The 25,507-nt window shown below is 48.6% G+C and overlaps 1 protein-coding gene and 1 long non-coding RNA gene across 9 annotated transcripts in view; both read right to left on the bottom strand.

Annotated features, from left to right (window-relative positions):
• Positions 1-2,274: 2,274 nt before the first annotated feature.
• Positions 2,275-8,220, bottom strand: LOC137668851 (uncharacterized). Of its 7 annotated transcripts, none has more exons than XR_011048999.1 (5): positions 8,188-8,220; positions 6,898-7,094; positions 6,137-6,543; positions 5,815-6,007; positions 2,275-4,877 (listed from the first exon to the last, which is right to left on the bottom strand). It is a non-coding gene; the product is annotated as an uncharacterized lncRNA (long non-coding RNA). The 7 variants fall into 7 exon arrangements; XR_011049003.1 differs by lacking the exon at positions 8,188-8,220 and having other exon boundaries at positions 2,275-4,492; positions 4,583-4,877; positions 6,898-7,299; XR_011049000.1 differs by lacking the exon at positions 8,188-8,220 and having other exon boundaries at positions 5,804-6,007; positions 6,898-7,299.
• Positions 8,221-12,704: 4,484 nt separating this feature from the next.
• IQGAP1 (IQ motif containing GTPase activating protein 1) overlaps positions 12,705-25,507 on the bottom strand; it is a 73,281-nt gene continuing 60,478 nt past the window's right edge. For both annotated transcript variants that reach the window (XM_068409881.1, XM_068409882.1), the window contains exons 32-38: positions 24,664-24,799; positions 22,694-22,781; positions 22,052-22,264; positions 20,801-20,967; positions 18,361-18,483; positions 17,373-17,481; positions 12,705-15,635 (exon numbers count right to left, since the gene is read on the bottom strand). In XM_068409881.1, coding sequence (XP_068265982.1) covers positions 15,522-15,635; positions 17,373-17,481; positions 18,361-18,483; positions 20,801-20,967; positions 22,052-22,264; positions 22,694-22,781; positions 24,664-24,799 — 950 coding nt within the window. In that variant the 3' untranslated portion in view covers positions 12,705-15,521. The remainder of the gene's footprint in view (positions 15,636-17,372; positions 17,482-18,360; positions 18,484-20,800; positions 20,968-22,051; positions 22,265-22,693; positions 22,782-24,663; positions 24,800-25,507) is intronic.

Here is a 25,507-nt window from a genome sequence, read left to right as displayed (position 1 = left end):
TCGCTTCTGCCACCAATTGTCGCTATTTTTACGCCGTGACACCCTCTGCTTTGGGGGACCCACCCGCCCCCCCAGACACACATGCCGCCCGCCCCACCTACCTGCTCCTCCACTGCATCCTTGTCCCTGCATTGGTGACATTCAGGTGCCCCGAATGACGTCAGCGCCACCCAGGCGTCTCCCCGCTTTTTGTTCACCCCAAAAAAAGGGCACTAAATGACAGAAACAGCCCTGACCCCCACCTCCTTACTTTAGCAAGGCCATTTACGTGTCTACATGCCCCCTCCCCAAAAAAAGGGGAAAAAGATGGCGCCCTAGTAACCAAGATGGCGTCCTAGCAACCAAGATGGCGCCCTAGCAACCAACATGGCGTCCCAGCAACCAAGATGGCTGCCTAGCAACCAATATGGCGTCCCAGCAACCAATATGGCGCCCTAGCAACCAAGATGGTGCCCTAGTAACCAAAATGGCGTCCTAGCAACCAGGACGGCGTCCTAGCAACCAAGATGGCCGCCTAGCAACCAAGATGGCCGCCTAGCAACCAGGACGGCGTCCTAGCAACCAAGATGGCGTCCCGGCAACTAATATGGCGCGCTAGCAACCAAGATGGTGCCCTAGTAACCAAAATGGCGTCCTAGCAACCAGGACGGCGTCCTAGCAAGCAAGATGGCCGCCTAGCAACCAAGATGGCCGCCTAGCAACCAAGATGGCGTCCTAGCAACCAAGATGGCTGTCTAGCAACCAAGATGGCGCCCTAGCAACCAAGATGGCGTCCTAGCAACCAAGATGGCGCCCCAGCAACCAAGATGGCTGTCTAGCAACCAAGATGGCGTCCTAGCAACCAGGATGGCGTCCTAGCAACCAGGATGGCGCCCTAGCAACCAAATAAGGACAAGGAGCGGCGGCCGCAGTACCGAAATTTGACCACAGGGCGGCAGCACCTGGCGCCGCCAGCGCCTTCCCGTACTGCGCATGCGCGGCCGCCCAGGGGACTCCCCTCCCCCCCCGCCACCAGACCACGCTCCCGTCCCGCCCCTCGGGGCGCGGCTCCGCGGGAAACCACGCCTCTGACACGCCCCCACAGGACGCGGCCACGCCCACTCCCGGCACTGACAGAGCCGGCCCCTGCGCATGCGCGGTTTCCCCGGAGACCCCGCTCCCGCCTGCGCCCCATTTAAGCGCCGCTCCCTCGTCAAAAAAAAAACGGCGGCGAACTAAAACGCAGCCGCCGAGAGATATTTTTTAAAAAGCAAGGGCACCGAGGAGAGGCAAGACGCGGTTAAAATAAAATAAGGACACGGAGCGGGAAAATAAGCGGGCAAGGAAAGAACATTTAAAAAGCGACGCCGCCGAGGAAAGACCAATTAGTAACACAAAAGACGGCGAAATAAAGGCAGCGAACGGGATAAAATAGACAGAAAAATTTAAAAGCGACCGTGATTAAGAAAAGAAGGAGAAAGTTTAAAATAAAGCCCCGGGAAAGTGAAACGGAGAAGGGCGAGGAAAGAAGAAGTTAAAAAAAAAAAAAAAAAAAAAAGGTAAAAAAGCGGCGGCTGCAGTACCGATATTTGACCACAGGGCGGCAGCAGAAGGAGCCGCCAGTGCGCCCCTCCACCGCGCATGCGCGGCTCCCCAGGGGACCCCGCCCATGTCCCACCCCTCGGGGCGGAGTCGAGCAGGAAACCACGCCCCAGGGCGGGGTTCCGCCGGAGGCCACGCCTCCCCCATCCCGCCCCCTCAGGGCGGGGTTCCACTGGAGACCACGCCTCTGCTCCGCCCCCGCAGGGGCACGGCCACGCCCACTCCCGGCACCCAGGGCGGCAACGAGCCGCCCACTGCGCATGCGCGGCTGCCCGGGGGACACCGACCACGTCCCGCCTGCGCCCCGTTTGAGCACCGCTCCCTCGGCAAAAGCAGCGGCGGCGAGCTAAAACGCAGCCTCGGAGACACTTTTTTAAAAGCGACCGTGACTAAGAAAAGGAGAAAATTAAAAAAATAGCTCCCGAGAACTAAAAGGGAGATCGAGAAAAAAACGTAAAAAGCGACCGCTGCTGCACCCAGCGCGGCCGGGGCGCCCCTCCGCTGCGCATGCGCGGCCCCCGAGCTGCACTACCGCCCTCCCGACGCGCGGGGGCGCCACGGCCTCACCTCTCCCACCGATTGTCGCGCGGTTTTACGCTCTGACACCCCCTTCCTTGGGGGACCCCCCCGTGCCTCACTTACCTGCCGCTCCGCTGCGTCCTTGTGTTAAAGAAAATTGGCAGAGTCCGGGTCTCTGGGTTTGCTGGTTTTATTAACAACTCAGAGTTGGACCACCACCGCAGTGAATGGTACCTGACTCAAATTCACTACTGGTTTATATAGAAACTAATAATCAATTACATCATAAACATTTCATAAGCTTCTGTTAATAATCCGCTAACTATTTCAATTCCTCTTTCTTCCTTCGTCAAGAGTCCACAAAAGTCCATTCTTTTCCATTGGTTAACTGATCTTTATGTTCTGGTTCCACTCCGACTCCGGTCGACACCCCGTCCTCGATGTTCTTGCTGTGATCGGCGTCCTTAATGTTCTTGCCATGATCAGCGTCCCATCCTGATCCAGGTTGACCAGAGTCCGGTTCCCACCGCCAGTGCCTCCTAAACATTCAACCTTAAAAACAACTGAAGTTATGTTTAAAACCTTATCTATACTAATTTTTATTTCTAAGTGTCCTATATTTCTTTTAAGGTAAAGAAAAGGTTAACCATACATCCCCTTTACTAAAATCATCAGAAGGTAATACTTCTAGGCCTACTCCTGCTTAGCTACTCATTAAGCTTTGATTGATGATTTGTTCAGTCCTAGGTCAGGGTTACACAAGGAGCTTTGAGAACAATATTCATGGATTGTGAAAGCCCACCTGTGTTTATTCAGATAGGCTTATATTAATTATTCTATTCTTCATTCTATTTCACCCTTATTGATCCTTGTCTCCCTAACTCATAAGAACTTTTACATTAATTATGTGAAAATTTCTGTAACAATTCCCTCCTTTTGTTTTTTATTGCATCCCTGCAATTATTTGTATCTCCATGATGATTCTATTTTTGAAGCAAAGGAATAAAACCATCTCACACAGCACTGTCCCAACACTAGTACAATCACAAGGACAATAATTATAAGCGAGGCAATTACAATCAGCTTCTTTATCCATAAGGCCAAGTCTGGGAACCAAGATGTGAGCCAAGAGAGTGTTTCAGTAAATCCCCACGAGGTGTCGTCCCTTTCTACCTTTTGCATCACAGAACTCACTTCCCAAATTTTGTGCACATCTGTGAGCAGTTCTCCGGATCAGTCTGTGTACATACAGCAACTGACATTTAAAACTGTACACACTCCTCCTTGTGAGGCTAATATCATATCTAGAGCCATTCTATTTTGAATTGTGATTTTAGAAAGCTCTGTAATTTCCTTTTGCAATGTCAGAAATCCGTGCATTGAGGCATTGGCTAATTTTTCTATTTCCCCAGATATATTTACTATTGCTTTTTTCCAAATTGATAAATAATTCCTCTGGGCTCAATCTTTGGATAGCTAGATGTAAAAATGAGTTCCCCAGTCTTTGTCTGAATTGCTATAAAGAAGCCTGCAGATCACCAAGAATAATTATTATAAAGCACACGAGAGGCATTGGTATTGGAATCTTGGTAACAAATAGCAAATCTTACACAAGGTGAAAGAGCAACATTTACAGAAGGAAGAAAAAAGAACAAACTAAAATATTTCATTTTTCCTTAGGTTCCTTGCGGACATGAGAATGATGGATCCAGGTTTCTTTCCCTGCAACTTTGACAGCATAAAAAAGAAGTTAAAAGTTCAACATAAGGTCCTTCCCATTTTGGTTCAAATCTATTTTTCTTCTTAAAATTTTTTATCAATATTTTGTTTCCTGGTTGAATATTATGTACTTGTATCTCAGGAGATCCACCTCGATACCAATATGCATGCTTTCGCATTTCAAAGAATTTTGTAAGTACAGTATATATTGTGTCACTCGTTCATCTCCATCCAATAAACTTGTTTTTGCTGGCAAATAAGTGCCTGGAACAGCCAAAACTCGCCCAAACAATACTTCTGCTGGTGATAACCCAACAGGTTTTCTGGGTGTGTTCCGAATGTCCCATAGAACCAAATTCAAAACCTCTGGTCATTTCAATCCTGTTGTTTTACACACTTGAACAATCTTTTCCTTTATGGTCCCATTCATTCTCTCTACCTGTCCACAGGACTCGGGGTGATAGGGTGTATGCAACTTCCCCGTGACTCCCAAGGCATTGTACACTTCTAACAGAATCGCCGCCGAAAAATGAGCTCCTCTATCTGAGTCAATTACTTCAGGAACTCCGTATCGGGGTGTTAATCCTTTTAGCAAAGCTTTCACTACAGTTTTTTGAATCGTTCCTTCTGGCTGGGAAGGCTTCTACCCATCCTGACGATTGATCTACAATCACTAACAAGAACGAAGACCCCATTGCTTTCAGCATTTCAGCATAATCAACTTGCAGTCTTTGAAAAGGAAACACCGCGGGTGGTCTTTTACCTTGAGGTGGCCGAATCTTAGTTGTGGCACATTGTCGGCAAAGTTTACAGCTTTCAGTAATCCTTTTCACCGCGGAGGAGGTTCTGGGTGCAGCCCACAGCCGTTGAATTCTCGGTGCAAGTCCTTCAGGTCCTCCATGGCATTTTTCATGGAACCACCGAACAAGAGGTAGGAAATACCTTTTTGGGAGTAGGGGCTTGTTGTCCAACGGCCGTCGCCCACCTCGTCGTTCCGCTCCAAGTCGTCTCCAAAATTCCATTTCTTCCTCTGAAAGAGACTCGTACATCTCTTCTGCCTGTAAAGAACAAGAAGAAAACTTCTTCTGTCAAATTTCTCTGCTACACGCAAAGCTGCCGTAATAAGGTGAATTTGTTTGGCTGCAGCTTCCGCACCTTGATCAGCCAAGCTATTTCCTCGTGACAGTGCACCTCGGCAGTTCCTGTGAGCTTTTGTATGAATTACTGCTATTTGTGCAGGTAAGCTTCCTCTGGAGGAAGTGAACTTAAACTAAACAAGACAGTTTTTAGAGCTATAAGCATATGCATGGATTCCAGTAAAAATATTCTACAAAACTGAACAGTTGCAAGAAAGTGACTCAGATGATGATAATAATAATAATAATAATAATAATAATAATAATAATAATAAAAAATAGCAAAAACCTGCAGCGAGCTTTTGCCACGGTTCTTATGAAGGAGTGCAAATTTTCCTTCCGCCCCCCGTGTGAAAGATCACATCCAATCTACAGATCCACACAGCACCTTACTAAAAACATACTTAAGCCTGGTCTTTATGACCACTTTATGTTCTTTTTTGCTTTATCAGAACAAAGTGATCTGATAGAAGATAACGCTTTCTAAAGCTTTTTCTGTGCTGTTACTCTCGAGGCAGGCTCTAAATATCAATTCCTGTATCGAGGTAGCTGACATTTTGAGATATCACACATTTGTGCACATATACCTCTGCATTGCTAATTCTCAGCAGCCAGATGCCCTACTACTGCCTTTTAATTTCTTCTTTTCTCAACACCTGAGGCCCCCTGAAGAGTCTAGAGATCTCAAATAGAGATTTCCTGACTGGGGCTCCCTTTTGGGCCAACAGAGAGAGATGAAAGAGCAACTGAAATAGTTAGCGGAATTTTTAACAGAAGCTCGTGAGAAGTTTGTGATGTAATTACTTATTAGTTTCTATCTAAACTGACAGTGAATTTGAGTCAGGTACCATTCACTCACTGCGGTGGTGGTCCAGCTCCGAGCTGCTTCAATGAAGAATCAGCAAACCTAGAGACCCGGGGACTCTGTCAATTTTCTTTAATGGAATTTGGCACCCCAGATGGGACTCTAGGACACCGCTCCTCACTCCGTACGTCCCGAGGCGAATGTTTTCCTTATGGCGCAGCTACCTGTCTGTCCTTGGAAACCGCTTCTGTGCAAAAAAAACAGGAATAAAACAACAAAAACGGAATAAAAATCCAGTTGAAACACTAGTTTCCACCATGTTTCATTCATTACGTTTCTACTGGCATCTAGGTGCTCAAGAGTTAACTCTACTGACCCCACAGGTAACTCAAAATCTAGTCGTGCTTCTAAAAGGCTATTGCCAACTCGCCCATAAAATCAGCGGGAACAAACAGAAGACAAACACTTGACCCTAAAGAACGTAGCGGGCAGCCCTTCATTTATCCGGGGTGAAAGTTCCTTCTTTGAGCGGAAAGGAAAACGTTCGTGACTACCGAGGCACCGCTTCAGGAACGAGGCGTGCTCTGTTAACCGCAGCTTTTCACCAGCTTTTCTGTGCTGGCGGCGAGTTTGCCTTTTCTCTGGCTTTGACGTGGAGTACCTGGAGGGTCCTTGACCTCGCTAACGTCTCTCCCCGCTCCCCCGGCCCCGTACGTGCCATTACCCGAGCAGCAAGCGGAACCGACCGTGCAGGATTTTCTTCACGTGACGCAGAAGGCGACCCTGGGGAAAAAAAAAAGGCGGCAGAAAATGAACCCGTTTGTCACACCCAGCCGACGGCGAAGCAACAGGGGAGGATTCTGCCAGAGGGGCCGTGCAGGGCCAGGCCGCGCGCCCCGGGAGCTCCCACCGGACGGATTCTCTCCCCTTTGCCAGGTACCGGGGAGCCGCCGCCGCCGCGTGCTGCCGCCTCGCCCGAGCCCCCTCGCAGCGGGGCTGCCCCGGCACAGCCAGGGACCCCTGCCTCGCTTCTGCCCTCGGGAAGGGGACCGCAAGAGACCCTCCGCGCAGACGGAGGCGCGGATTCGGTCCCCGAGGGAAGAGGCTGGGCTCCCTGCTGGCAGGAGGGCAACTCACCTCCCCGCTGCTCGCTCTGGATGGCGGACGCCCCCCCGTCTCGTTCCGGCTCCCGCTCCCTCCGGTTCCAGCTAATCAAAGCTCCAGCTCCGCACTGAAGCCCCGCTTCGCTTCGGCTCCTTCTCCTTCAGCCCGGCTGCGGCAAGGTCCGAAATCAATCGCTGTCACATCGGCACTTTTCCTATAAAACCTCATAGCTGTACGTCATATAAATATGGATTAGTTTGCATTATGGTTTAGTTAATATCCGTTCTAAAGCGGAGCGCAAAGAAGAGCGAGACTCAAAGAGGGCGCACAGGGTCTGAAAAGCACCCTGGCCCCCGGAGACCACCTCGGACGTTCAGCTCAGCCGGCCCGCTGCGTGCCGGCCTCCCGAACTTCGGGCTCCGACGGGACCAGACCCCTGCCTCCAGGCAACGTCCACGCACCCTGCCCACCCGCCGCTTTCCCACACGGCCCCCGACGCCCTCGCGCTCCCCCGCACAAACGGCCCATCTGCCTTCTGCTTTTGGCCCCCGAACCAGCTCACGGAGTGCCCACGGCGGAGCCCAAAAACACAGCTGCCGAGCCTGCTCTCGAGCCCCAAAACGCAGCGCTCGGCCTCTGCTGCCGACCCCAAAACCACACCAGCGAGTCCCCTCTGTCAGCTCCCGAAAAACGCACCACTCACGTCTGCTTCTGAGCCCCCCGAAGCGGCCGCGGGAGCCTGTTCTCGAGCCCCAGGAACACAACACCTGGCCTCCGTTATTGGGGCCCCAAAGCAGCTCACCCCGCCTGCTTTCTGACCCCCCCTGCAGCCCCCACGTGCGACGCCGAGGGCTGGGGGGGGGGCTGCAGCCGCCCCGCAGCCCTGCGCCCCCACGGACAGTTTTGGGGAGCGCTCGGGAACCACGCAGGGCCCGGCCCCGTGCCCCTGCGGGGCGGCACCACCGCAGCCCGGCCGGCACTTTATTAGCGCTCTCGCAGGCTTTACTTCTCCACCATCTCCTGCACCGCCGCGCCCGCCCCCCGAACCCCCCCGAGGCCGAAAAGTCCCCGGCGGGGAGCCGGGCCCAGCCGACCCGGGAGCGCGGACCCGCCCGTCCCCACGGACCAGCCGGCGGCAGCAGCCGGGGCTCTTTCCCCCCCACCACCCCGTGCGGGCACCAGGACCCGCCCGGCGCCGCGACCCGTCCCCTCCCACCCCGCCGGGAGCCGCGCGGGAACCGCCGCCGCGCCGAGCCGGGACCTGCCGCCGGGACCGGCACCGCGCCGCCCCAGCAGCCGCAGCCGCGCCACGCCGGGACCTACCGCCGGGACCGGGACCAGGACCGGGACCGGCGCCGCGACAGAAACCGCGACGGAAGTCACGTCAGAAGCCGCGCCGGAAGCCGCCGCTCTGCCGGAAGCCGCGCCAGGACCCGCCCGCCCCCCCCACCCCCGCCCCGCCCCGCGCGGCGCCGCGACCCGCCCCCGCCGCGGCCCCCCCCCGCCGGGAGCCGCGCGGGAACCGCCACCACGCCGAGCCGGGACCTGCCGCCGGGACCGGCACCGCGCCGCCCCGAGAGCCGCCCCCGCCGCTCCGGGAAGCTGCGCCGGGACCGGCGTGCCGCGCCGCCCCGGCAGCCGCAGCCGCGCCACGCCGGGACCTACCGCCGGGAACGGCGCCGCGCCGCCCCGGGAGCCTCCGCTCCGGTAGCCGCCGCCCCGCCGTGAACCGCGCCGGGACCCACCCCCGCCGCGCCGGGACCTGCGGAGAAAAAAAAAAAAAAAACACGGAGGGGGAAAAAAAAAAAAAAAAAAAAAAGCTGAAAAGTGGTGGCTGCAGTACCGAAATTTGACCACAGGGCGGCAGCACAAGGGGCCGCCAGAGCGCCCCTCCAATGCGCATGCGCGGCTTTCCAGGGGCCCCCGCCCATATCCTGCCCCTCGGGGCGGAGTCGCGCATGAAACCACGCCCCGTCCCGCCCCCAGGGCGGGGTTCCGCGGGAGACCACGCCTTCCCCGTCCCGCCCCCTAGGGGCGGGGTTGCGCACGAGACCACGCCCAGTCCCTCCCCTCGGGGCGGGGTTCTGCGGGTGACCACGCCCCCTGCAGGGGCACGGCCACGCCCACTCCCGGCACGGACGGCGGCAAAGAGCCGGCCACTGCGCAGGCGCGGTTGCCCAGGGGACACCGACCATGTCCCGCCCGCGCCCCGTTTAAGCACCGCTCCCTCGCCAAAACCAGCGGCGGCGAACTAAAACGCAGCCGCCGAGAGACATTCTTAAAAACAGCCGCGATTAAGAAAAGGAGAAAATTAAAAAGTAGGCCCCGAAAACTAAAACGGGGATGGACAAATGTAAAAAGCGACGGCTGCGGCACCGAGCGCGGCCAGAGCCCCCCAGCGCGCATGCGCGGCTCCCCACCCGCAGTACCACACCCGGGCCCCCAGGGGGCGCCATTCCCTCGCTTCTCCCACCAATTGTCGCTATTTTTACGCCGTGACACCCTCTGCTTTGGGGGACCCCCCCCCCCCCCACACACACACACACCCCCGCCCCACCTACCTGCTCCTCCACTGCATCCTTGCCCCCGCTTCGGTGTCATTCAGGTGCCCCGAACGACGTCAGCACCACCCAGGCGTCTCCCCGCTTTTTGTTCACCCCAAAAAAAGGGCACTAAAGGAGGGTAACAGCCCTGACCCCCCACCTCCTTACTTTAGGAAGGCCATTTACGTGTCTACACTCCCCCTCCACAAAAAAAGGGGAGCTCTGCTAGAAAAATAAAGGGAAGGTAGCCCCACCACAAACGTCCGCCACCCCACCCCCCCCGGCCCCTGTCCCGCAGCCTGGCAGCTGCCCCACGGCACAGGGCCAGAGGATGGGGCTGCGGCTCTCGCTCTGCCACGTGTGTCCCCCCCCACCCCAAGCCGGGACGGGCTCCCCAGGGCCACCGATGCCCCAGCCCCTCTTGGCCCCGGACACCCCCTCCACCACCACATGCCCCTCGCTGCCACCCCTGAGGGGCACCCGCTGCACCCACAGCCACGAGAGTCCACACACGGCGCTGGCCCCTCACCCTCGCAAACGCTCAACGACCTGCAGGCAAACCTGCGCCGGGGGTAGCCGCTGAGCCTCACGACACGCTTATGACAGCGCAGCTGAAAAAGAGAAATCCCAAATTACACCCCGGCATGTTCAAACAGCAGCACGGACGAAAGAAGACGAAAGCAGTCAGAACAAGAGCCGGGAGAGCAGTTGAGCAAGAGGAGGACTCTAGGTAAACAGGTCAGCTCGAAATACAACGCATCCTTTAAAAGCCCGAGCGGTTTGAACGCTTAACTTCGGCATCGAGACTTGCGGACGCCGTTTTCAACACATTCCTAACATACAAGCGACACTCGCTGCTGCTGGAAAACATCTCGTCCCTTCCTCGCTGCACTGCTACAGGGAGATAACCCTGTGTGGCTGCAAGATGAGGCCATACTGTAACCAGAATCTACGCTTACAGATTCACCCCAACAGCTACGGCCCTCATGCTGCTGCTGCGCATCTTGCTCGCTTGGTCAATAAAGCTGAAAGTGACGTGTAAAACTTGAAAGTGAAAAATAAAGAACAAATCTCAGTAACTCACTTTGTGCTAAAAAGGCATGCGTACGTTTCTAGAAATTGAATTCAAATATTTATACCAGAAAAGTATTTCCTTTTCCTTTTGCACTACCTTCACTTGCATAGCTGTGAACAGATCCCATTAAATCGCCTATCTTCACAATATGCAGTTACAACTCGACTGGGGTTTTTTTTTGTCTGTTACACCGTTAGGAGGCACTTCTGGCCAGCTCCACCGCCCGCCAGAGACGCTACCGAACTGCCAGGGAAAGGCGCCACCGAAAGCGACACGGGAATAAAGTACTTCAGGGCGCTCTGTGAAAGTGTCGGGGAAAAAGCCTCGTAACATTCAGCTGCCTCGCTCCTGACACAGTTAGAACAAATACCTGACTGCTTAAACACAGCCTATAAATCGTCTGCTACAGCTATTTGGCACTTACGGTTTAAGCAATGCAAGGCATCTTGTAAATTCTACCGTTTTGACTGTTTTTTTAAAAGTTTCATTTATGATAGAAAAATCAGTGAGATGAGATCCCCTGTATGGTTTTACTGTCTAAAAAGAAAAAAAAAATCCCCAGTGCTGCAATACCTAAGGCTACCAAAAAGGACCAGCCGATTCGCCAACGCTTTCGGCTGTACGGAAGCACGCAGAGGAACGTGTTTTTGTGCTCTCTCGGCTGCTACAACTGAGGTGCCATGCACTTTCGGAAGATGTGCTGTATTTGGTCTTTGGAAGGAAATCAACATTTTTCTTTTTCTTTTTTTTTTTCTTTAAGAGTGAAAAGTCTCGTTCCTGATGACTTCTACTGCCAAGTACATGATCTCTGAAGATCCACTCTGATGGGATGTTCATAAAACGCAACTTCTTTGAATGAGAAAGATTTCCACTCCAGAAAAATCTCTCTCCAGCTCAAGTCAAAAATGACACACCACAGGTTAAGGAAAAGGGACGCTACTGACACACTAACACACCAAAACCGCATCGGGACTCGCTGTCACTAGTCACGAGGCCGTTAACGCTTCTCGGGGAAGCCTGGAAAACACACCGAAGCGATGCCGATTCGTCCTGTTTTGTCCACGTCTCTTCTGAGACCTGGCTCTCTTCTAGTACAGACGCCAGTGTCTCTGCAAGGTTTTCGAGTACTACTATAAGATATTTTAAAAACTTACTGACTGAAAAAGCATAAAGCTTTTATCACAAAAACAAAGTCTCTTTCTTCCGGACACCTGAACTCCTACGAACACCTTCTTTGCTCTTTTAGTACAAAATTATTTCTACAGTATCATTTAATAGTAAGTGCACAGAAACACACGATTATGCTTTCAGGAAGAGAAGAGGCTGGGGTGTTACACAACACATTGGGGACAACCAGCTCTGCTGGCAAAGCAGAGGTCCACCCCAGATCCTGAAAGCAGCTTGCTGAAAGCTCTCATGGGTGCCAGCCGTGGGGCAGGGGCTGAGGGCTGCAGGGCAGGGGTGGTTTGGGTGTTGGTTTCAGCTATGGGGAAGGATCTTGGGATGTTTGGGGCTCTTGGGTGGGTTTTGGGGATGTTTGGAAGTGGGCACCGGAGGCCCTGAGGCATGGTTTGGGGTACTTCAGGGCCCTGGGGGCAGGCTTAGAGGTCTTTGGGGGCACTCAGGCAGGGTCTGGTGGCCGGTCAGAATTGTGGGGCAGTGTTTGCTGGCTCTGGGGCAGGGTCTGGTGGTAGCTGGGGCCCAAGAGGACACCGCAGAGCCCACAGCAAATGCAAGGAGAAGCCCAGTGCAGTGCAGGGCTTGTGGGAGGCCAAGCAGGTTGCAGGAGCATCTCTGAGGGCCTTGCTATTTACACTAGCTGAATCAAAAGACATTTCTGTTAACTGAGAGTAAGACAGCATCGAGGGCTGACTTGTGCTCATCCTACTAGGAGGGGACTAGAGCATTCTAGAAGGGGGGGAGACACGGGTCCCTTTGGGTGCTACATGGCCACAGGGAGGTCCCCAGGGTGGAGGGCGTGTGGTCATGTCCAGAGGCCCCCACCTCCACCCTAGCTGTGTCGTGTCATCCACCATGTTTCCTCCCACCGCGGCCGTCCCCACAGGCAGGCGACAGGCCAGGACTGAGGAGGGGGGAGCCCTCCGGAGTCACGGCTGTTTCCCCAGTGCTGGCACAGCCTGACCGTGCTCACCCACGGCAGCGGCCGGGGCCCGGCTGCGCGTTCGTGGCTGCTGCCTGCAGTCAGGAGTTCACACAACACCTGTGGGGACAAACGACTTTTTACTTAGACACGAGTTACAAAGGCAAATATTACCAGGAAAGAAAGAAGATGCACGTTGTAATTGCAGCTACTCCCATGGTAAATACAGTGGTGTAATGGAGTAAGCAAAGCTAAATCACCAGTAAATTATAAAATACATATAATTAAGTGCTGAGATTGAATCTTTTAATAAAGCTTTTCCTTTAAAAAAAGACCTCCACAGTTCCATACTGTTGCTCGGCTAAAATGAGTAGACTCTTTCCCCTTTTACAGATTATTTTCAAAGAACCAATTTGTTCCGCTGCTTTTCAATTTTTGCCAAAACCCTGTTTTTTCAATAGGTGTAGGCAACAAGGGAATTATTGTGAATCACATAGTAAGGATGCTTTCCCCATGGGTACTATACAGGCCTCTAATACCTCATCACCTTGTCCCTGAATCGCCTGGGTTATAGTTGAAATTTATTTGGCAGACATTGAAAAGAATTAATTTAAAAAAAAGAAAAAAGGGCGGGGGGGGGGATGATCAATCCCTGTGGCTTGGGAGCTTGTGGAGTACAGCTGCATTTTCCTAACAATCATTTTATAATGCTCTACCGTTATTCTCATCATCCCCAAATCAAAGGAATTAATTTTTTAAGTCTTTCTACAATATAGCAAATTCAGAGGCAGGAAAAAAAACAACCAAACCAAACCAAAAACCCCCACAAAAAACAAGGCAAGACCTTTATCCCATTTCAGACCTCTTCACAGAATCCCAGCCTGGTTGGGGTTGGAAGGGGCCTCTGGAGATCATCCTGTCCCACCCCTGCCCAAGCAGGGTCACCCAGAGCACGTCGCACGTCGCATCCAGGCGGGTTTGAGTATCTCCAGAGAAGGAGACTCCCCCCCTCCCTGGGCAGACTGTCCCGGAGCTCTGGCACCCTCACAGCAAAGAAGTTCCTCCTCATATTCAGATGGAACTTCCCATGTTTCAGCTTGTGCCGGTTGCCCCTTGTCCTGTCACTGGGCACCACTGAGAAGAGTCTGGCCCCCTCCCCTTGACACCCGCCCCTGAGGTATCTGTGAGCATCGATAAGATCCCCCCTCAGTCTGCTCTTCTCCAGCTGAACAGCCCCAGCTCCCTCAGCCTCTCCTCATAAGGGAGATGCTCCAGCCCTCTGACCATCTCCGTTCCCTCCGCTGGACTCTCTCCAGTAGTTCCTGGTCTGTCTTGAACTGGGGGGCCCAGAACTGCACCCAGTTACTCCAGGTGTGGCCTCACCAGGGCAGTGTAGAGTCTTCGTCAGATTTCAGTGGAAATCCAGTTCTGAGGTATCTCTTGTTTCAGATGATCTGGACCATAAAGATCTTTCTTGGGTTTGGTAAGTTGTTTTTGTTATTGGGTTGGACCGTGCATGCACGAATATTAAAATATGTTTAAATACAGTCTAGACACCAGCAGATTGAAATAAATATTTGCTTCCAAGAGGACTGCAGAAAAGTTATCCTCAGGGATGTAGCTGTTTCAAATACTATGAGTGTCTTTCATGAGAAAAAAAATCTAAGCTGAAATAACTAGCTCAGTGTAGATCAGAGATAAAGCAGTTCAATTAAACTCAGTAATCTGAACAAACACCACACATGACCTATGAATAACTTGAAATTTGCAATTAAGATACATCCCTTTTTAAAAAAAAAAAGTTAAGAAAAAAAACGGGGGAGAGCTGAAGCAACCGATGAATTTAAAGGTCAGATTTTTTTTTTAAAGAGTCTCTGCATTTTTATTGGATATAGCAGAACAGCCAGCACCACCACCATGGTGAAAAAAATAGTAAAAGGAACTGGAACTTGAGTATAGCTAGAAAAATTTAACTTTTTAAAAGCTAACCTATTTTAAGACAGTCGTCTTCCTTTGACAAGTCTGCAGGTATAGCCTAACATTTATTGCATCAGATACAGATATATAGAACACTGCTCTAAACTGGAAAAAGAAGTCATTTTTACATTTCAAATGCTTTGCAAGCAACAATAAAAGTTAACATGTCTCAAGAATTTTTTTAGGTTTCCATCCCCTTCCCCAAAAGGCTTCTTTTCATCTGTAAGCACTAGTGAATACATTCCACGGTCCCTCTATTTACGGGGCCATCTGTAAATTATTACAGTGTGATAAACAGAAACAAATCAAGAAAAATGAGACACTAAAGCTGTTCTACATGGCTATAGTACATAATGACGAGTAGTTCAGCAACCGTCTACGACGCTTACTGATTCCCCAGACCACAGCAGTTCCACCTTGGGAATTGGCTGCCGCCACCACCGCAACCTTGCAAACAAATGGGGAACCTGGACCTTGACCATTTTTTATGTTGGTCATTGCTGTCAGAGAACAATTGGAGTCCGAATGCCATCTGCAACCCCTTTTTGCTTTCAGGAAGAGGCAAACCAACCGCTGTACAGTGCCACCTTTCTCTTTGCACAGGCAACAAGAATTCAAGCTTCACGAAGCACACAACTAGGCAAATAAAGCATCTGGATGCCCTAAGTATACTCTAATATTAGTTTAATCCCCAGTGCCATGTAAAAATACATTCTAAATTAACTGCTTTCCAGGGGACCTTTGAAGTTGAAGACAAAGATCATAAATAAACAAGAAACCAACTCCCTGCAGACTCAATCAGGGTTGTCAACTCACAAGAGGTTCTTAGTCCTCCTTCATGATACATTTGATATATTTTAGCACAGCATGGGCATATACTGATACATAGCTACATCACTAAAACTTGTATGTGCAGGTTTCTATTCATCTCCCCTTTCACAGATTTGCTGGTAGAGGTCGGTTACTTCCCATAAAATTTCTTATTCAGAAGAAAGATCAGAAGGTTGACATTCACTTTTGCTCTGTCAAACAACTTCATGACTGCAACGCCTTCATACTGCAGCTGCAAGAGATCCTGCCAAAGAGAATACCTTTATGAGCGTGGAATCCTCAAGAGCTTGTAGAGAAGATATAAGACCCTGTGGCACAGTAGGTTTTTGAGGAGTATCTATCTATGTATCAAGTACATGGCATAAGATAGAAAAACAAGAGACTTCTTAAAGATCTGCTCATATTGCATGAAAAATAAAGTTGCTCTAAGGTACTTAAGATCTTAATTTTTTAATCTGCGTTTATTTAAAAAAAATTATGTAAGGATGGCAGAAATAGAAGACCATTCTAAGAAAGCCAAATTTCATATCTAGCCATCTCCAGGCTTTTCACTTGCACAGTAGCCATAAAGTTGCTGTAACGTTTAGAAAGGGTCTTCTGTGTGCCTAATTATATTATGTACCCATGAAACACTACAACATTCCACAATGTCACTTTCTAAAAATCTTAGTTGCCACAGGTCTCGGTGAGGTGGTTTAGAGCACTGCAATCTAGGACAGAGAAAGAAATGGCATCTCTGTTAGGACTACGTACACGATACCGATTCAGTCTCTCGGGTGTTTATGCAGGAAGTGTTACACATTGCTCTTGTCAGCAATGCACCTGACAGAGCAACAGGAGTCCCTGCACTGATTTACCTCAGCAATTAATTTCTTCCAGCGAGCCACTCTTGAACAACACTTATTGGAGAAGGCGCTCAGGCAGTGCTACTGCAGGGAAACGTGTGCGTTCCAAAATCTGAATCTGGCTCCTGCAGCTGTCCAGCCTGGGTGACGCTGGAGTAAACAATCATAAAGCTATTTCTGCTGTTTTGTGTAAAAATGCTGGCAATGGCAATGCAAGTCTTTTTAACTGATGCCACTGTTAATGCTATACTTGTAATACCAACGGCAGTTCCCTCCTTGCTGTGCTCTAAGAACACCTGCCTTTTCTGCAGATCAGTGCTACAAAGGCGTAGTGGTATAGAAACATACGTGCCTGAGGAGTGAGTGACCTTGGGTAGCCCCACGAACCAAGAAGTTCGTGACCAGCTCTGAGAGATTAGGGCCAGAATGGACTAGGGGAGTCCTCAGAGCACACAAACAGCATGCGTGAGGCAGCTGTCCCTTCCAGCAGCCAGTCAGGTGGCACGGACTTACCGCATTGCAAGGTGCTCCTGCATATGAGCTAGACACCTCAGGCATCCATGCCTAACAAACCTAATGACACCCAAGTTGGGTGGGGGGTGGACAGAAGCGGAAGAAGGGGACAGAGACACCAGGCGTAACAGTCCTGGCACGGGAGGAAGGACAGGAACCGTTTGGGAACAGGTCAGTCAGTATGCCTGTTCCAGTAGCCTGGCCTAGGTAAAGGTTGAGGACTCCTAAGAACTGTATGGCTAAAGAAACCGTTAAGTGTAGGGTGGCAGAAAGAATACCAACACATGATGACCGGCTGAAGCCACCGCACCCAAGCCCAGCTGACAGCTGCCACAAACTCCTGATCTCTCTGCTGCAGCTGGAAGCTGTTGAAAATGCACGCGTCTGTTTTGTGTGTGTACATGGAAGCGTGACTAAGAACACAGACCAACATCAGGCTTTCACTAGTAAAGGAACAAAAGTAGTCTGAATCCCCCATTTGCATTGCATCTGTTTCATCTGCAACAAATGAGTTGTTCTGAGAGCATTTTTCAGACGACTCAGGCAGAAAACGTCATTATTATTTTGATTAAGAGTCTGGCAAGAGGAACTTATATGCCACTATTAAATAGGACAGTTCTTACCTGATAATGTAACATAAAGGTTTCCATCTGTACCCCCATGAATTTTGCTTTTACCTCGAAATCTCCTACTTCTTCTGTTGGACTGATTTCAAATATCACATTTTTAAACCTACGAAATTTGAGAAAAGAAAAACCACAGTTCATTACTGAACATGTCATTCCTACTGAAACAGGGAGAGAATATACGAGATTAAATCTGAAGATAAATTTCTACGAATTCTATTCTTAGCTCTATTCTATACCCCATTTGGAATGAGACTGTAAAAAGCTGACCAGACTCAATGCAACAATGAACAGAAGCCTAACAGATTCTATGTCCAGTAGATCACATCTTCACACAAGCGTAGTAGCAAATATGGTAATTCAGCCCATGCAGTCTAAACAGTCTACTTTAGTACTGCACATCCGTGCCTCATTTAGCGTACAAAGTACAAAATACGATTCAGCGTTGAAAAAAAAATTCCAGTAACAGGCAGCTTCTCTATATTCCACAGAAGATATACCAAGTTCTCAAGGCTAGCCAACTGCAGCAGGACAAACTCAAGCTAGCATTAAGTTGATTTTTCAACAGTGAGAGCTATTAACCATAGTAGCAATTCACCCTAGGAGGTACCGTTCCATGACTGTGGGGGTGACAGGGAAGGGGTGGGTGGAAGAGGATGTCCTGTTTAAAACTTCTCAAAGACCTGCTTCACTTCAACCAGGAAAAAAAGTGATCACTATGCAAGCTTTCTTGGCCCTAGGGATGCTAGCCTAGATAGACAAAACAATTTCTTCAGCTGTAATAGCCAAGTCTACCAACAATGCTAAATTCCAAGAACAAAACCGCAAGACAATCTGTCACGACCTCAAACAAATTTCAGAGCTTCTGTTCCTCAATTGCCAGCACCTAGACTAGTCGAAGAAAGAGACAAGAATTCAACATACCTGTTTTCACCTTCCTCCGATAAAGGTATTCAGCTCTAAAGAGTTTTAAAAAGATACTCACTGGTTACCTTGCAGGTCCTCAATCTCTAAAAGCACTCCCTTCTCATGTAGTCGGGCTGCTGTGTATTTCAGAGAAATCTTTTTACTGTTTTTGCCTTTCACCTCCCGAGGTTTCTTAGAGACTCTGGGGTAGGGGGGGGGAACAAAAACAACCACACCCAAACAAGATCAGTCAAACAAGTAAAGAGATTTCAGACAGCAAACATTTAATCTTTTTTGGATGATGGGATAGCTAACCAGCTGTGACTAACGCAGCTGGTAGATGATGTATTTCTACAAGTGAGTTTATCTACAAAGCACTTGTAGCTCAGACCAGATCTTTGATTTTCTACTATTTACCAATAACTCTTATGCTACAGGAGAAGAAAAAAAAAAAAAACAAAACAACCCACAACAAAACCCCCACATGGTACTTCATAGCAGTACCATCTATCATTAGGCAAAAGGGGATCTGGTGACAACGGACATGGAGAAGGCTGAGATTACTTTCTGGTTAACCAGGGAGGTCCCAGCTGACTGGAGGTTAGCAAACGTGACGCCCATCTACAAGAAGGGCCAGAAGGAGGATCTGGAGAACTACAGGCCTGTCAGTCTGACCTTGGTACCAGGGAAGGTTATGGAGCAGATCATTTTGAGTGCCAACACGTGGCACGTACAGGACAAGCAGGCGATCAGGCGCAGTCAGCATGGGCTTACGAAAGGCAGGTCCTGCTTGACTAACCTGATCTCCTATGACAAGGTAACCCACCTATTGAATGAGGGAAAGCCTGTGGATCTTGTCTGCCTAGACTTTAGTAAAGCCTTTGACACCGTCTCCCACATCATTCTCCTGGAGAAACTGGCTGCTCACGGCTTGGATGGGTGTACACTTCGCTGGGTAAAAAAACTGGCTGGATGGCCGGGCCGAAAGAGTTGTGGGGAAGAGAGTTAAATCCCATTGGCGGCCAGTCACAAGTGGTGTTCCCCAGGACTCAGTATTAGGGCCAGTTCTGTTCAATATCTTTATCAACAATCTGGACGAGTGGATCGAGTGCACCCTCAGTGAGTTCGCAGGTGACACCAAGCTGGGCAGGAGTGTTGATCTGCTGGAGGGAGGAAGGCTCTGCAGAGGGATCGGGACAGGCTGGATCGAGGTGCCAAGGCCACTGTATGAGGTTCAACACGGCCAAGTGTCGGGTCCTGCACTTGGGCCACAACAGCCCCACGCACCGCTACAGGCTGGGGGAAGAGTGGCTGGAAAGTGCCTGGTGGAAAAGGGCCTGGGGGTGCTGGTCGATGGCCAGCTGAATATGAGCCAGCAGTGTGCCCAGGTGGTCAAGAATGCCAAGAGCATCTTGGCCTGTATCAGCACTAGCGTGGCCAGCAGGACTAGGGCAGGGATCGTTCCCCTGTACTCGGCACTGGTGAGGTTGCACCTCGAATCCTGGGTGCAGTTTTGGGGCCCTCACTACAAGAAAGACCTTGAGGTGCTGGAGTGAGTCCAGAGAAGGGCAACGAAGCTGGTGAAGGGTCTGGAGAAAAAGTCTGATGAGGAGCAGCTGAGGGAACTGGGGTGGTTTAGACTGGAAAAAAGAAGGCTGAGGGGAGACCTTCTCGCTGTCTACAACTGCCTGAAAGGAGGGTGTAGCGAGGTGGGGGTCGGTCTCTTCTCCCAAGTAACAAGAGACAGGGCAAGAGGAAATGGCCTCAAGTTGTGCCAGGGAGGTTTAGATTGGAGATCAGGAAAAATTTCTTCACCAGAAGGGTTGACAAACATTGGAACAGGCTGCCCAGGAAAGCGGTGGAGTCACCATCCCTGGAGGTATAGATATGGTGCTTAGGGACACGGTTTAGTGGAGGACTTGGCAGTGCTGGGTTTATGGTTGTACCTGATGATCTTAAAGGTCTTTTCCAACCAAAACGATTCTATGATTCTATACTCAAGAACTTTCTTGCCTCAATTTTCACTAGCAGCTGCTCTTCCAGCATCTCACTGGGGAAGACGACACATTTTCTTTTCAGGAAAATCTGAACTGTCTTGCACTACAACAACTGACTCCATTCAGGATAAAAAGAGGACAATTCGTGACCAATGCTTTCCATAATAGGTAACTATGTTATTTGTATTCTCTGCTCCTGGAAATGACAACAGGACAGACGGACCAAGCAGCACATGCATTACCTAGGCAATGTGCTTCATTCCAACTGGACTCTCCACACTCCCCTCTCCCAGAGGGACCAAAATTCTTTCAAGTATGTCTTTTCGACCCCATTCACAGCACTGCCCTCTTCCCATATTTTCCCACTACTGCTGAGACCCTTTCCCTAGAACTATTGCTGTGGTAAAGAGGTTGGCCGAGGAGCTTTGAGCAGACGGCATTATGATTCTTCTTAGCAACAACCTACACATGCTTTCTGTAAGAAGCACTTCTAGGGCCACGGCATGGTTCCAAGATACTTACTTGCCCTTGCTGGCCAGGTTATCCAAGCAGGTTTTGATGTAGCTTTTGTAATAATCCACTTGTTCCCCATAAAAAGTAGCTTTGGAGTTCAAGGCACTGTATGTCTGCTGCAGCTTCACCAGCTCTGCCTTTCTTCTCTGACGGTATCTACGCTGATTTCGGATATCCTAGACCACAGAGAAAGACAGGCAGAGACTTAACAGTCATTCATTCGAACTCTCCAGTTGCTCAAGCCCAGAGCACAGAGTATTTGAAACACACCATTTGATTTTGCTTAGTCTTGCTTTATGCTACAAGCTGAAGACCTCGGTTGCACTTGCCCCAGTTTAAGCATCACTACTTCTTCTCTGTGTTGACTATTTTTGGAACTAACCAGCTCTACACAGCAGTTCATTTGAACCTTTTGTTGCTTTCTCAAACTTCAGTGCTGTTCTAGTTGCAATGACTAGAGTGGGCACTGACAGTACGCGATCTAAAGGCAGGCAGCAATTTTTGCCACTGCTGGGTAGGAAAGGTATCTTACAAATCAAGCACTGTAACCATAGCAGCACACAGACTTCCTTATCTTTCTTTGTTAGTCAGCCATATTTAAGCATATGTCACCTTAATACCAGAACAAAAAATATCACTTGTTCAAGTCTACCTCTATTTTCATTTTTGATACATATTAACAACAGTATGATTAATTCTAATTAGATCCCTAAAGGCGATTATTTATTCACTTCACATACATAACATTTCGGAAATAGTTTTTTTGGTAAACGTGATATAAAAATACATTGTCACCGTAGCAACGTACAATAGTATTAGATCACTTCTGCAAGTTTTTCTCAGCTCCCCCCTTTATAGTTTAGGTATTCTTGAATGGGTACATTTAAAAATAAATAATGGTTAGGATGTCTAAGTTATGGGCAAAACTTCCTTGTGTGAATAAGTTTGTAGAGGTGCTACTTAAATCAGTTGAAAGGAGCAGGAAAAAAAAGATCACGCATCAGGACTTCCCCTCCAAGCTACAATACTTTCCCTTAAGGTGCGTGAGATTCTGGCAAGAGTCATTTGAGAAAACACAAACATCCTATAAAAATAAAGGACTTCCCGAATGCCAAGAGGTATAAACGCTGTGGCAGGCTCTGTGTCTGTAAATTAGCTACTACAAAACTTACTCCTCCTGAAAACTCATGCCAGTTTCACAGCGCTGCAAACTGTGGGAAAACTGCTCTATGATTAGTAGGAAACCACCGACTGGCATACCTTCGCGATGTCATTGATTAGTTCCTGGTATTTATTTTTTGCATTCACTGTCCCCAGTTCTGTCAACTTCTTCAGGCCTGTCTTGATTTTATCTTTTTTTCCTTGAAGATTTAAGTTGCCATCTTCCTTTACAGACACAGATTTTTTCATCTTATCGGGAGTTTTGGCATCACGAATGGCCCGTTTCTGCATAGCTCTTTGATGCTCCGCTTCCTAGAAAAAGAAAACAAAAAATTACAAGTTCATAAGCAGATCAGTTTTAAGCTGACAAAGAACCAGAAACAGATTCTCTGACCTCTGGCATAACATAGGATAAGGAGTTTTGCTTAGTCATTCCCATACTGACTCCAATGAATCCACATTTGATGAATACATTCCATGTATGGGAACCAGCAGAAGCCTATCTGCCATTTAAAATGGTCTTCTAGATGAATAGGTTCTAGCAACTACCAGAGGAGTAAGATTCAGACATACAATTTGTTTCCGTTATACTCCCTCATTATTATTGTTACACACTGCTCCAGTATCAGCGGATACAGCTCCACTGCAATACATAAATGCAGATTCCCAAGTATACCCACATATATCTAGTTAGATGACAATTTCCTAGTCTAAAAAGGATGCAGGAAAACAACTTCATACTTGCTCTGAGGTGGCTGGAGTTTCCAAGATTTCAGTCAGTGTCTCCCCTGGCTGGAAGCGGATTACATCAACAATTAAACGTTTTGTGCTGCAAAGAAATCAAGGAGAATAGGTGAAAAACTTTGATGCTGAAAGACCTTCAATACTGTTCCACTCTGCAATAATACCAACGTTACTGATTTACCTCAAGTCAGATTATCACTGGATGCATGCTTAGGCAGTCATAAGGCTAGACCAGACCAGAACCCTGAGAAGCACTTTACTTTTTTGACAGTGTGTTACCAGAAACCGCTTCCCTGAAAGGTTCATCTCCGTAGTACATAAGATTTGCTCCCCAGTATCCCCTCAAACAACAAGGACGTTACCCCATATATTCCAAGGCAGCCCCAGTACTGCCATGCGGACCACAGAAGCTGCAATACCAGGCTGAAAGGTAAAGCAGGCAGGAGCAACAGCAAACTTGTGCAGCCAGAAAAGGTCTATAACTTTATCCATCCATAAGTGCACTACATTGTTTGTAACAGGTATCAAAAAACTCCACAGGACTATTTTCTCATGTGTATGGTAACTGAGCCAAAGCAGATTCCTGACTGCAATCTGGTGATAGACAGGGTTCATTCCTTGATCTCAGCTGTGATGTAATCGCAGCCAGTGCCCACTCTGAGGCAGTTCTGTCCTTGAGCCACATGATGAAACCAAATAGCACCTTCAGTACTTCGCAGTCAGGCTGGAATTATTTCTGTCATCACATGCACACCTTCCTCATCATCCACAACTTAGAGGACTACCAGCACATCTGGCAAACCTTTACTTTTGAAATCAATGTCACCTTGTTCTAGCAGGTAGGGAAATACTGATGTATCTTTTGAGAAGCCCAGTTAACTTAAAGTTATTTTTCGAGACAACATTTTCTTCTGGGAGATCACTGGTCCATTTGGCCAAGTGTAAGCTGACCCAAAGAACTCCCAGTTAAACTACCTAGCATCTGAGCAGGAACACATCAGAGCAGGTAAATATCCATCTGAATGTCCGGTAGCTGCTCTATACATCTCAGCAACAGCGATTTGCTTAAAACTGGCCAAGAGTCAGTATTAGCACTAAGTCCTCCGGAATAAAGAGTCCAGTAATAATGAAATCCCTGACAGTCCATTGCTCTCTTTCCATTAAGCTAATAATACCTCTATTTCCCAAAAAGGCTATTAGTCTTTATCTATTAAGAGTCAGGTTTGGGGGACAGTGAGTGCAGAGAGAAGGGGACCGTATCATAAAGAGGAGAGCAGCAACAGCAAAAATATCCTAAGGAGGTATTTCCCACAGACAGGGGAAGGCCGCAGGGAGAGTATCGTAAGTTACCATCGCCTCCCGCTTCATGAACAGGATACAGACAATCCGCTCAAAGGCTGTGTAAAAAAGCTAATTCTGCAGGAACTAGCAAACTTAGCAACAGAGCGTTACTCACATATACTAGACTTCAGTTACCTTTAGAACTTCCATATGTCACAAGTATTCTACTGAAAACACTTGCACAGGGCATTATACAGGCAACACAAATACTGATTCATCTAAATTTTACATTAATAGTCTTCAGAGTTAAAACTCAATTGTGATTAACACTATGGGTTATTTACGATGATCTTTACAAATTATTCACGTGCAGGCAAATCCAACTGCTGCTGTCACATTCACTCACATCTAGAAAGTTTTCTTTTCTGGTAGTTTTCCCCTCCAGAACCATTCAAGATAGACTTTTAAAGAATGACAAATTCAACAGTGACAAAGAACTAACAGGAACAAATTTAACAGCTGCAGCATTGAAAGGACATGGTTACAAGCTCAGTGTATTTGGAGTAATAGTCCCACATTTGTTTAAATTACACTTCAATTCTCTTATTTTCACGTGCAGATTAACTGTGAAAATTCAGGCTCCTCATTCTCTTGAGAAACATGCCAGGTAGTTACCACTCACTTACTTCAACAGAATCGTCCTCGCATCCATCTCTGCGTTCTCATCACCAGGAACGTCAAATTTATTAGTGAGTGTGAGAGAAACCTCAGTCTTTGCTAGCATTTCCCTGTTGGGGTCATTAACATTGCCAGACCCTTCTCCTGCCAAGCAGAAAGAGTTTATAGATTAAATCGTATTCTTTACGTTCTTGACTGCTAGAGCTTCCTAAATTTTTCCCTACATAACAAGACCACAGAAAAATTACATGTTTCCTATACTGTCAAAAGGACACTGCAAACGCCAAGAACAGCTTTTAAAAACGTCATCTTGAATATATTACAGACTTTTTCTTCACAAAACTGAGAGAAGCCACTGGCCAGGAACCACAAAAATCACTAGTTCGTATGCCTTAAAGATGTATGTGTATTCCACGCTGTATCTCAGCATCTCACTCTCTACTGTGAAGAGCAGCTTATCTGCCAAAAATACTTTATAAATAAAAACATGACCATGCCTCTGTGTCCGTGTCCTCATCAGAATGAATTTTCCAACCTAAGAGTGAGGGCCTTGTTGGCAACCAAGCTTGTAATCTTCTATTAAACAAAGTAAGCTATCCTGTCAAAATGAAATTTTCTTGCTTTAATTGCGTCTGAACTTTCATCAGAACACTTGTTAGGATGCTTCCCCTCCTGCTCCTTTTTAAAGGGCTGCAGAAAGATTAAACTCTGACGTTATTAACCACATCGATACAATGCACGTAGGAGAAATTAAATGGCGAAGGAGGGTAAGTTCTAGTTAAGGTCTAGATTCGCTCAGATAACACTACTTACGTTCTATTCTCTGCCAGTGCTTGGAAGAAAACCTGCTAG

This window comes from Nyctibius grandis, chromosome 11, assembly GCF_013368605.1.
Source record: "Nyctibius grandis isolate bNycGra1 chromosome 11, bNycGra1.pri, whole genome shotgun sequence".
NCBI classification, from domain to species: Eukaryota; Metazoa; Chordata; class Aves; order Nyctibiiformes; family Nyctibiidae; genus Nyctibius; species Nyctibius grandis.
Note: the sequence above shows the minus strand (reverse complement) of the source record. Positions and strands in the feature narration are given on the sequence as shown.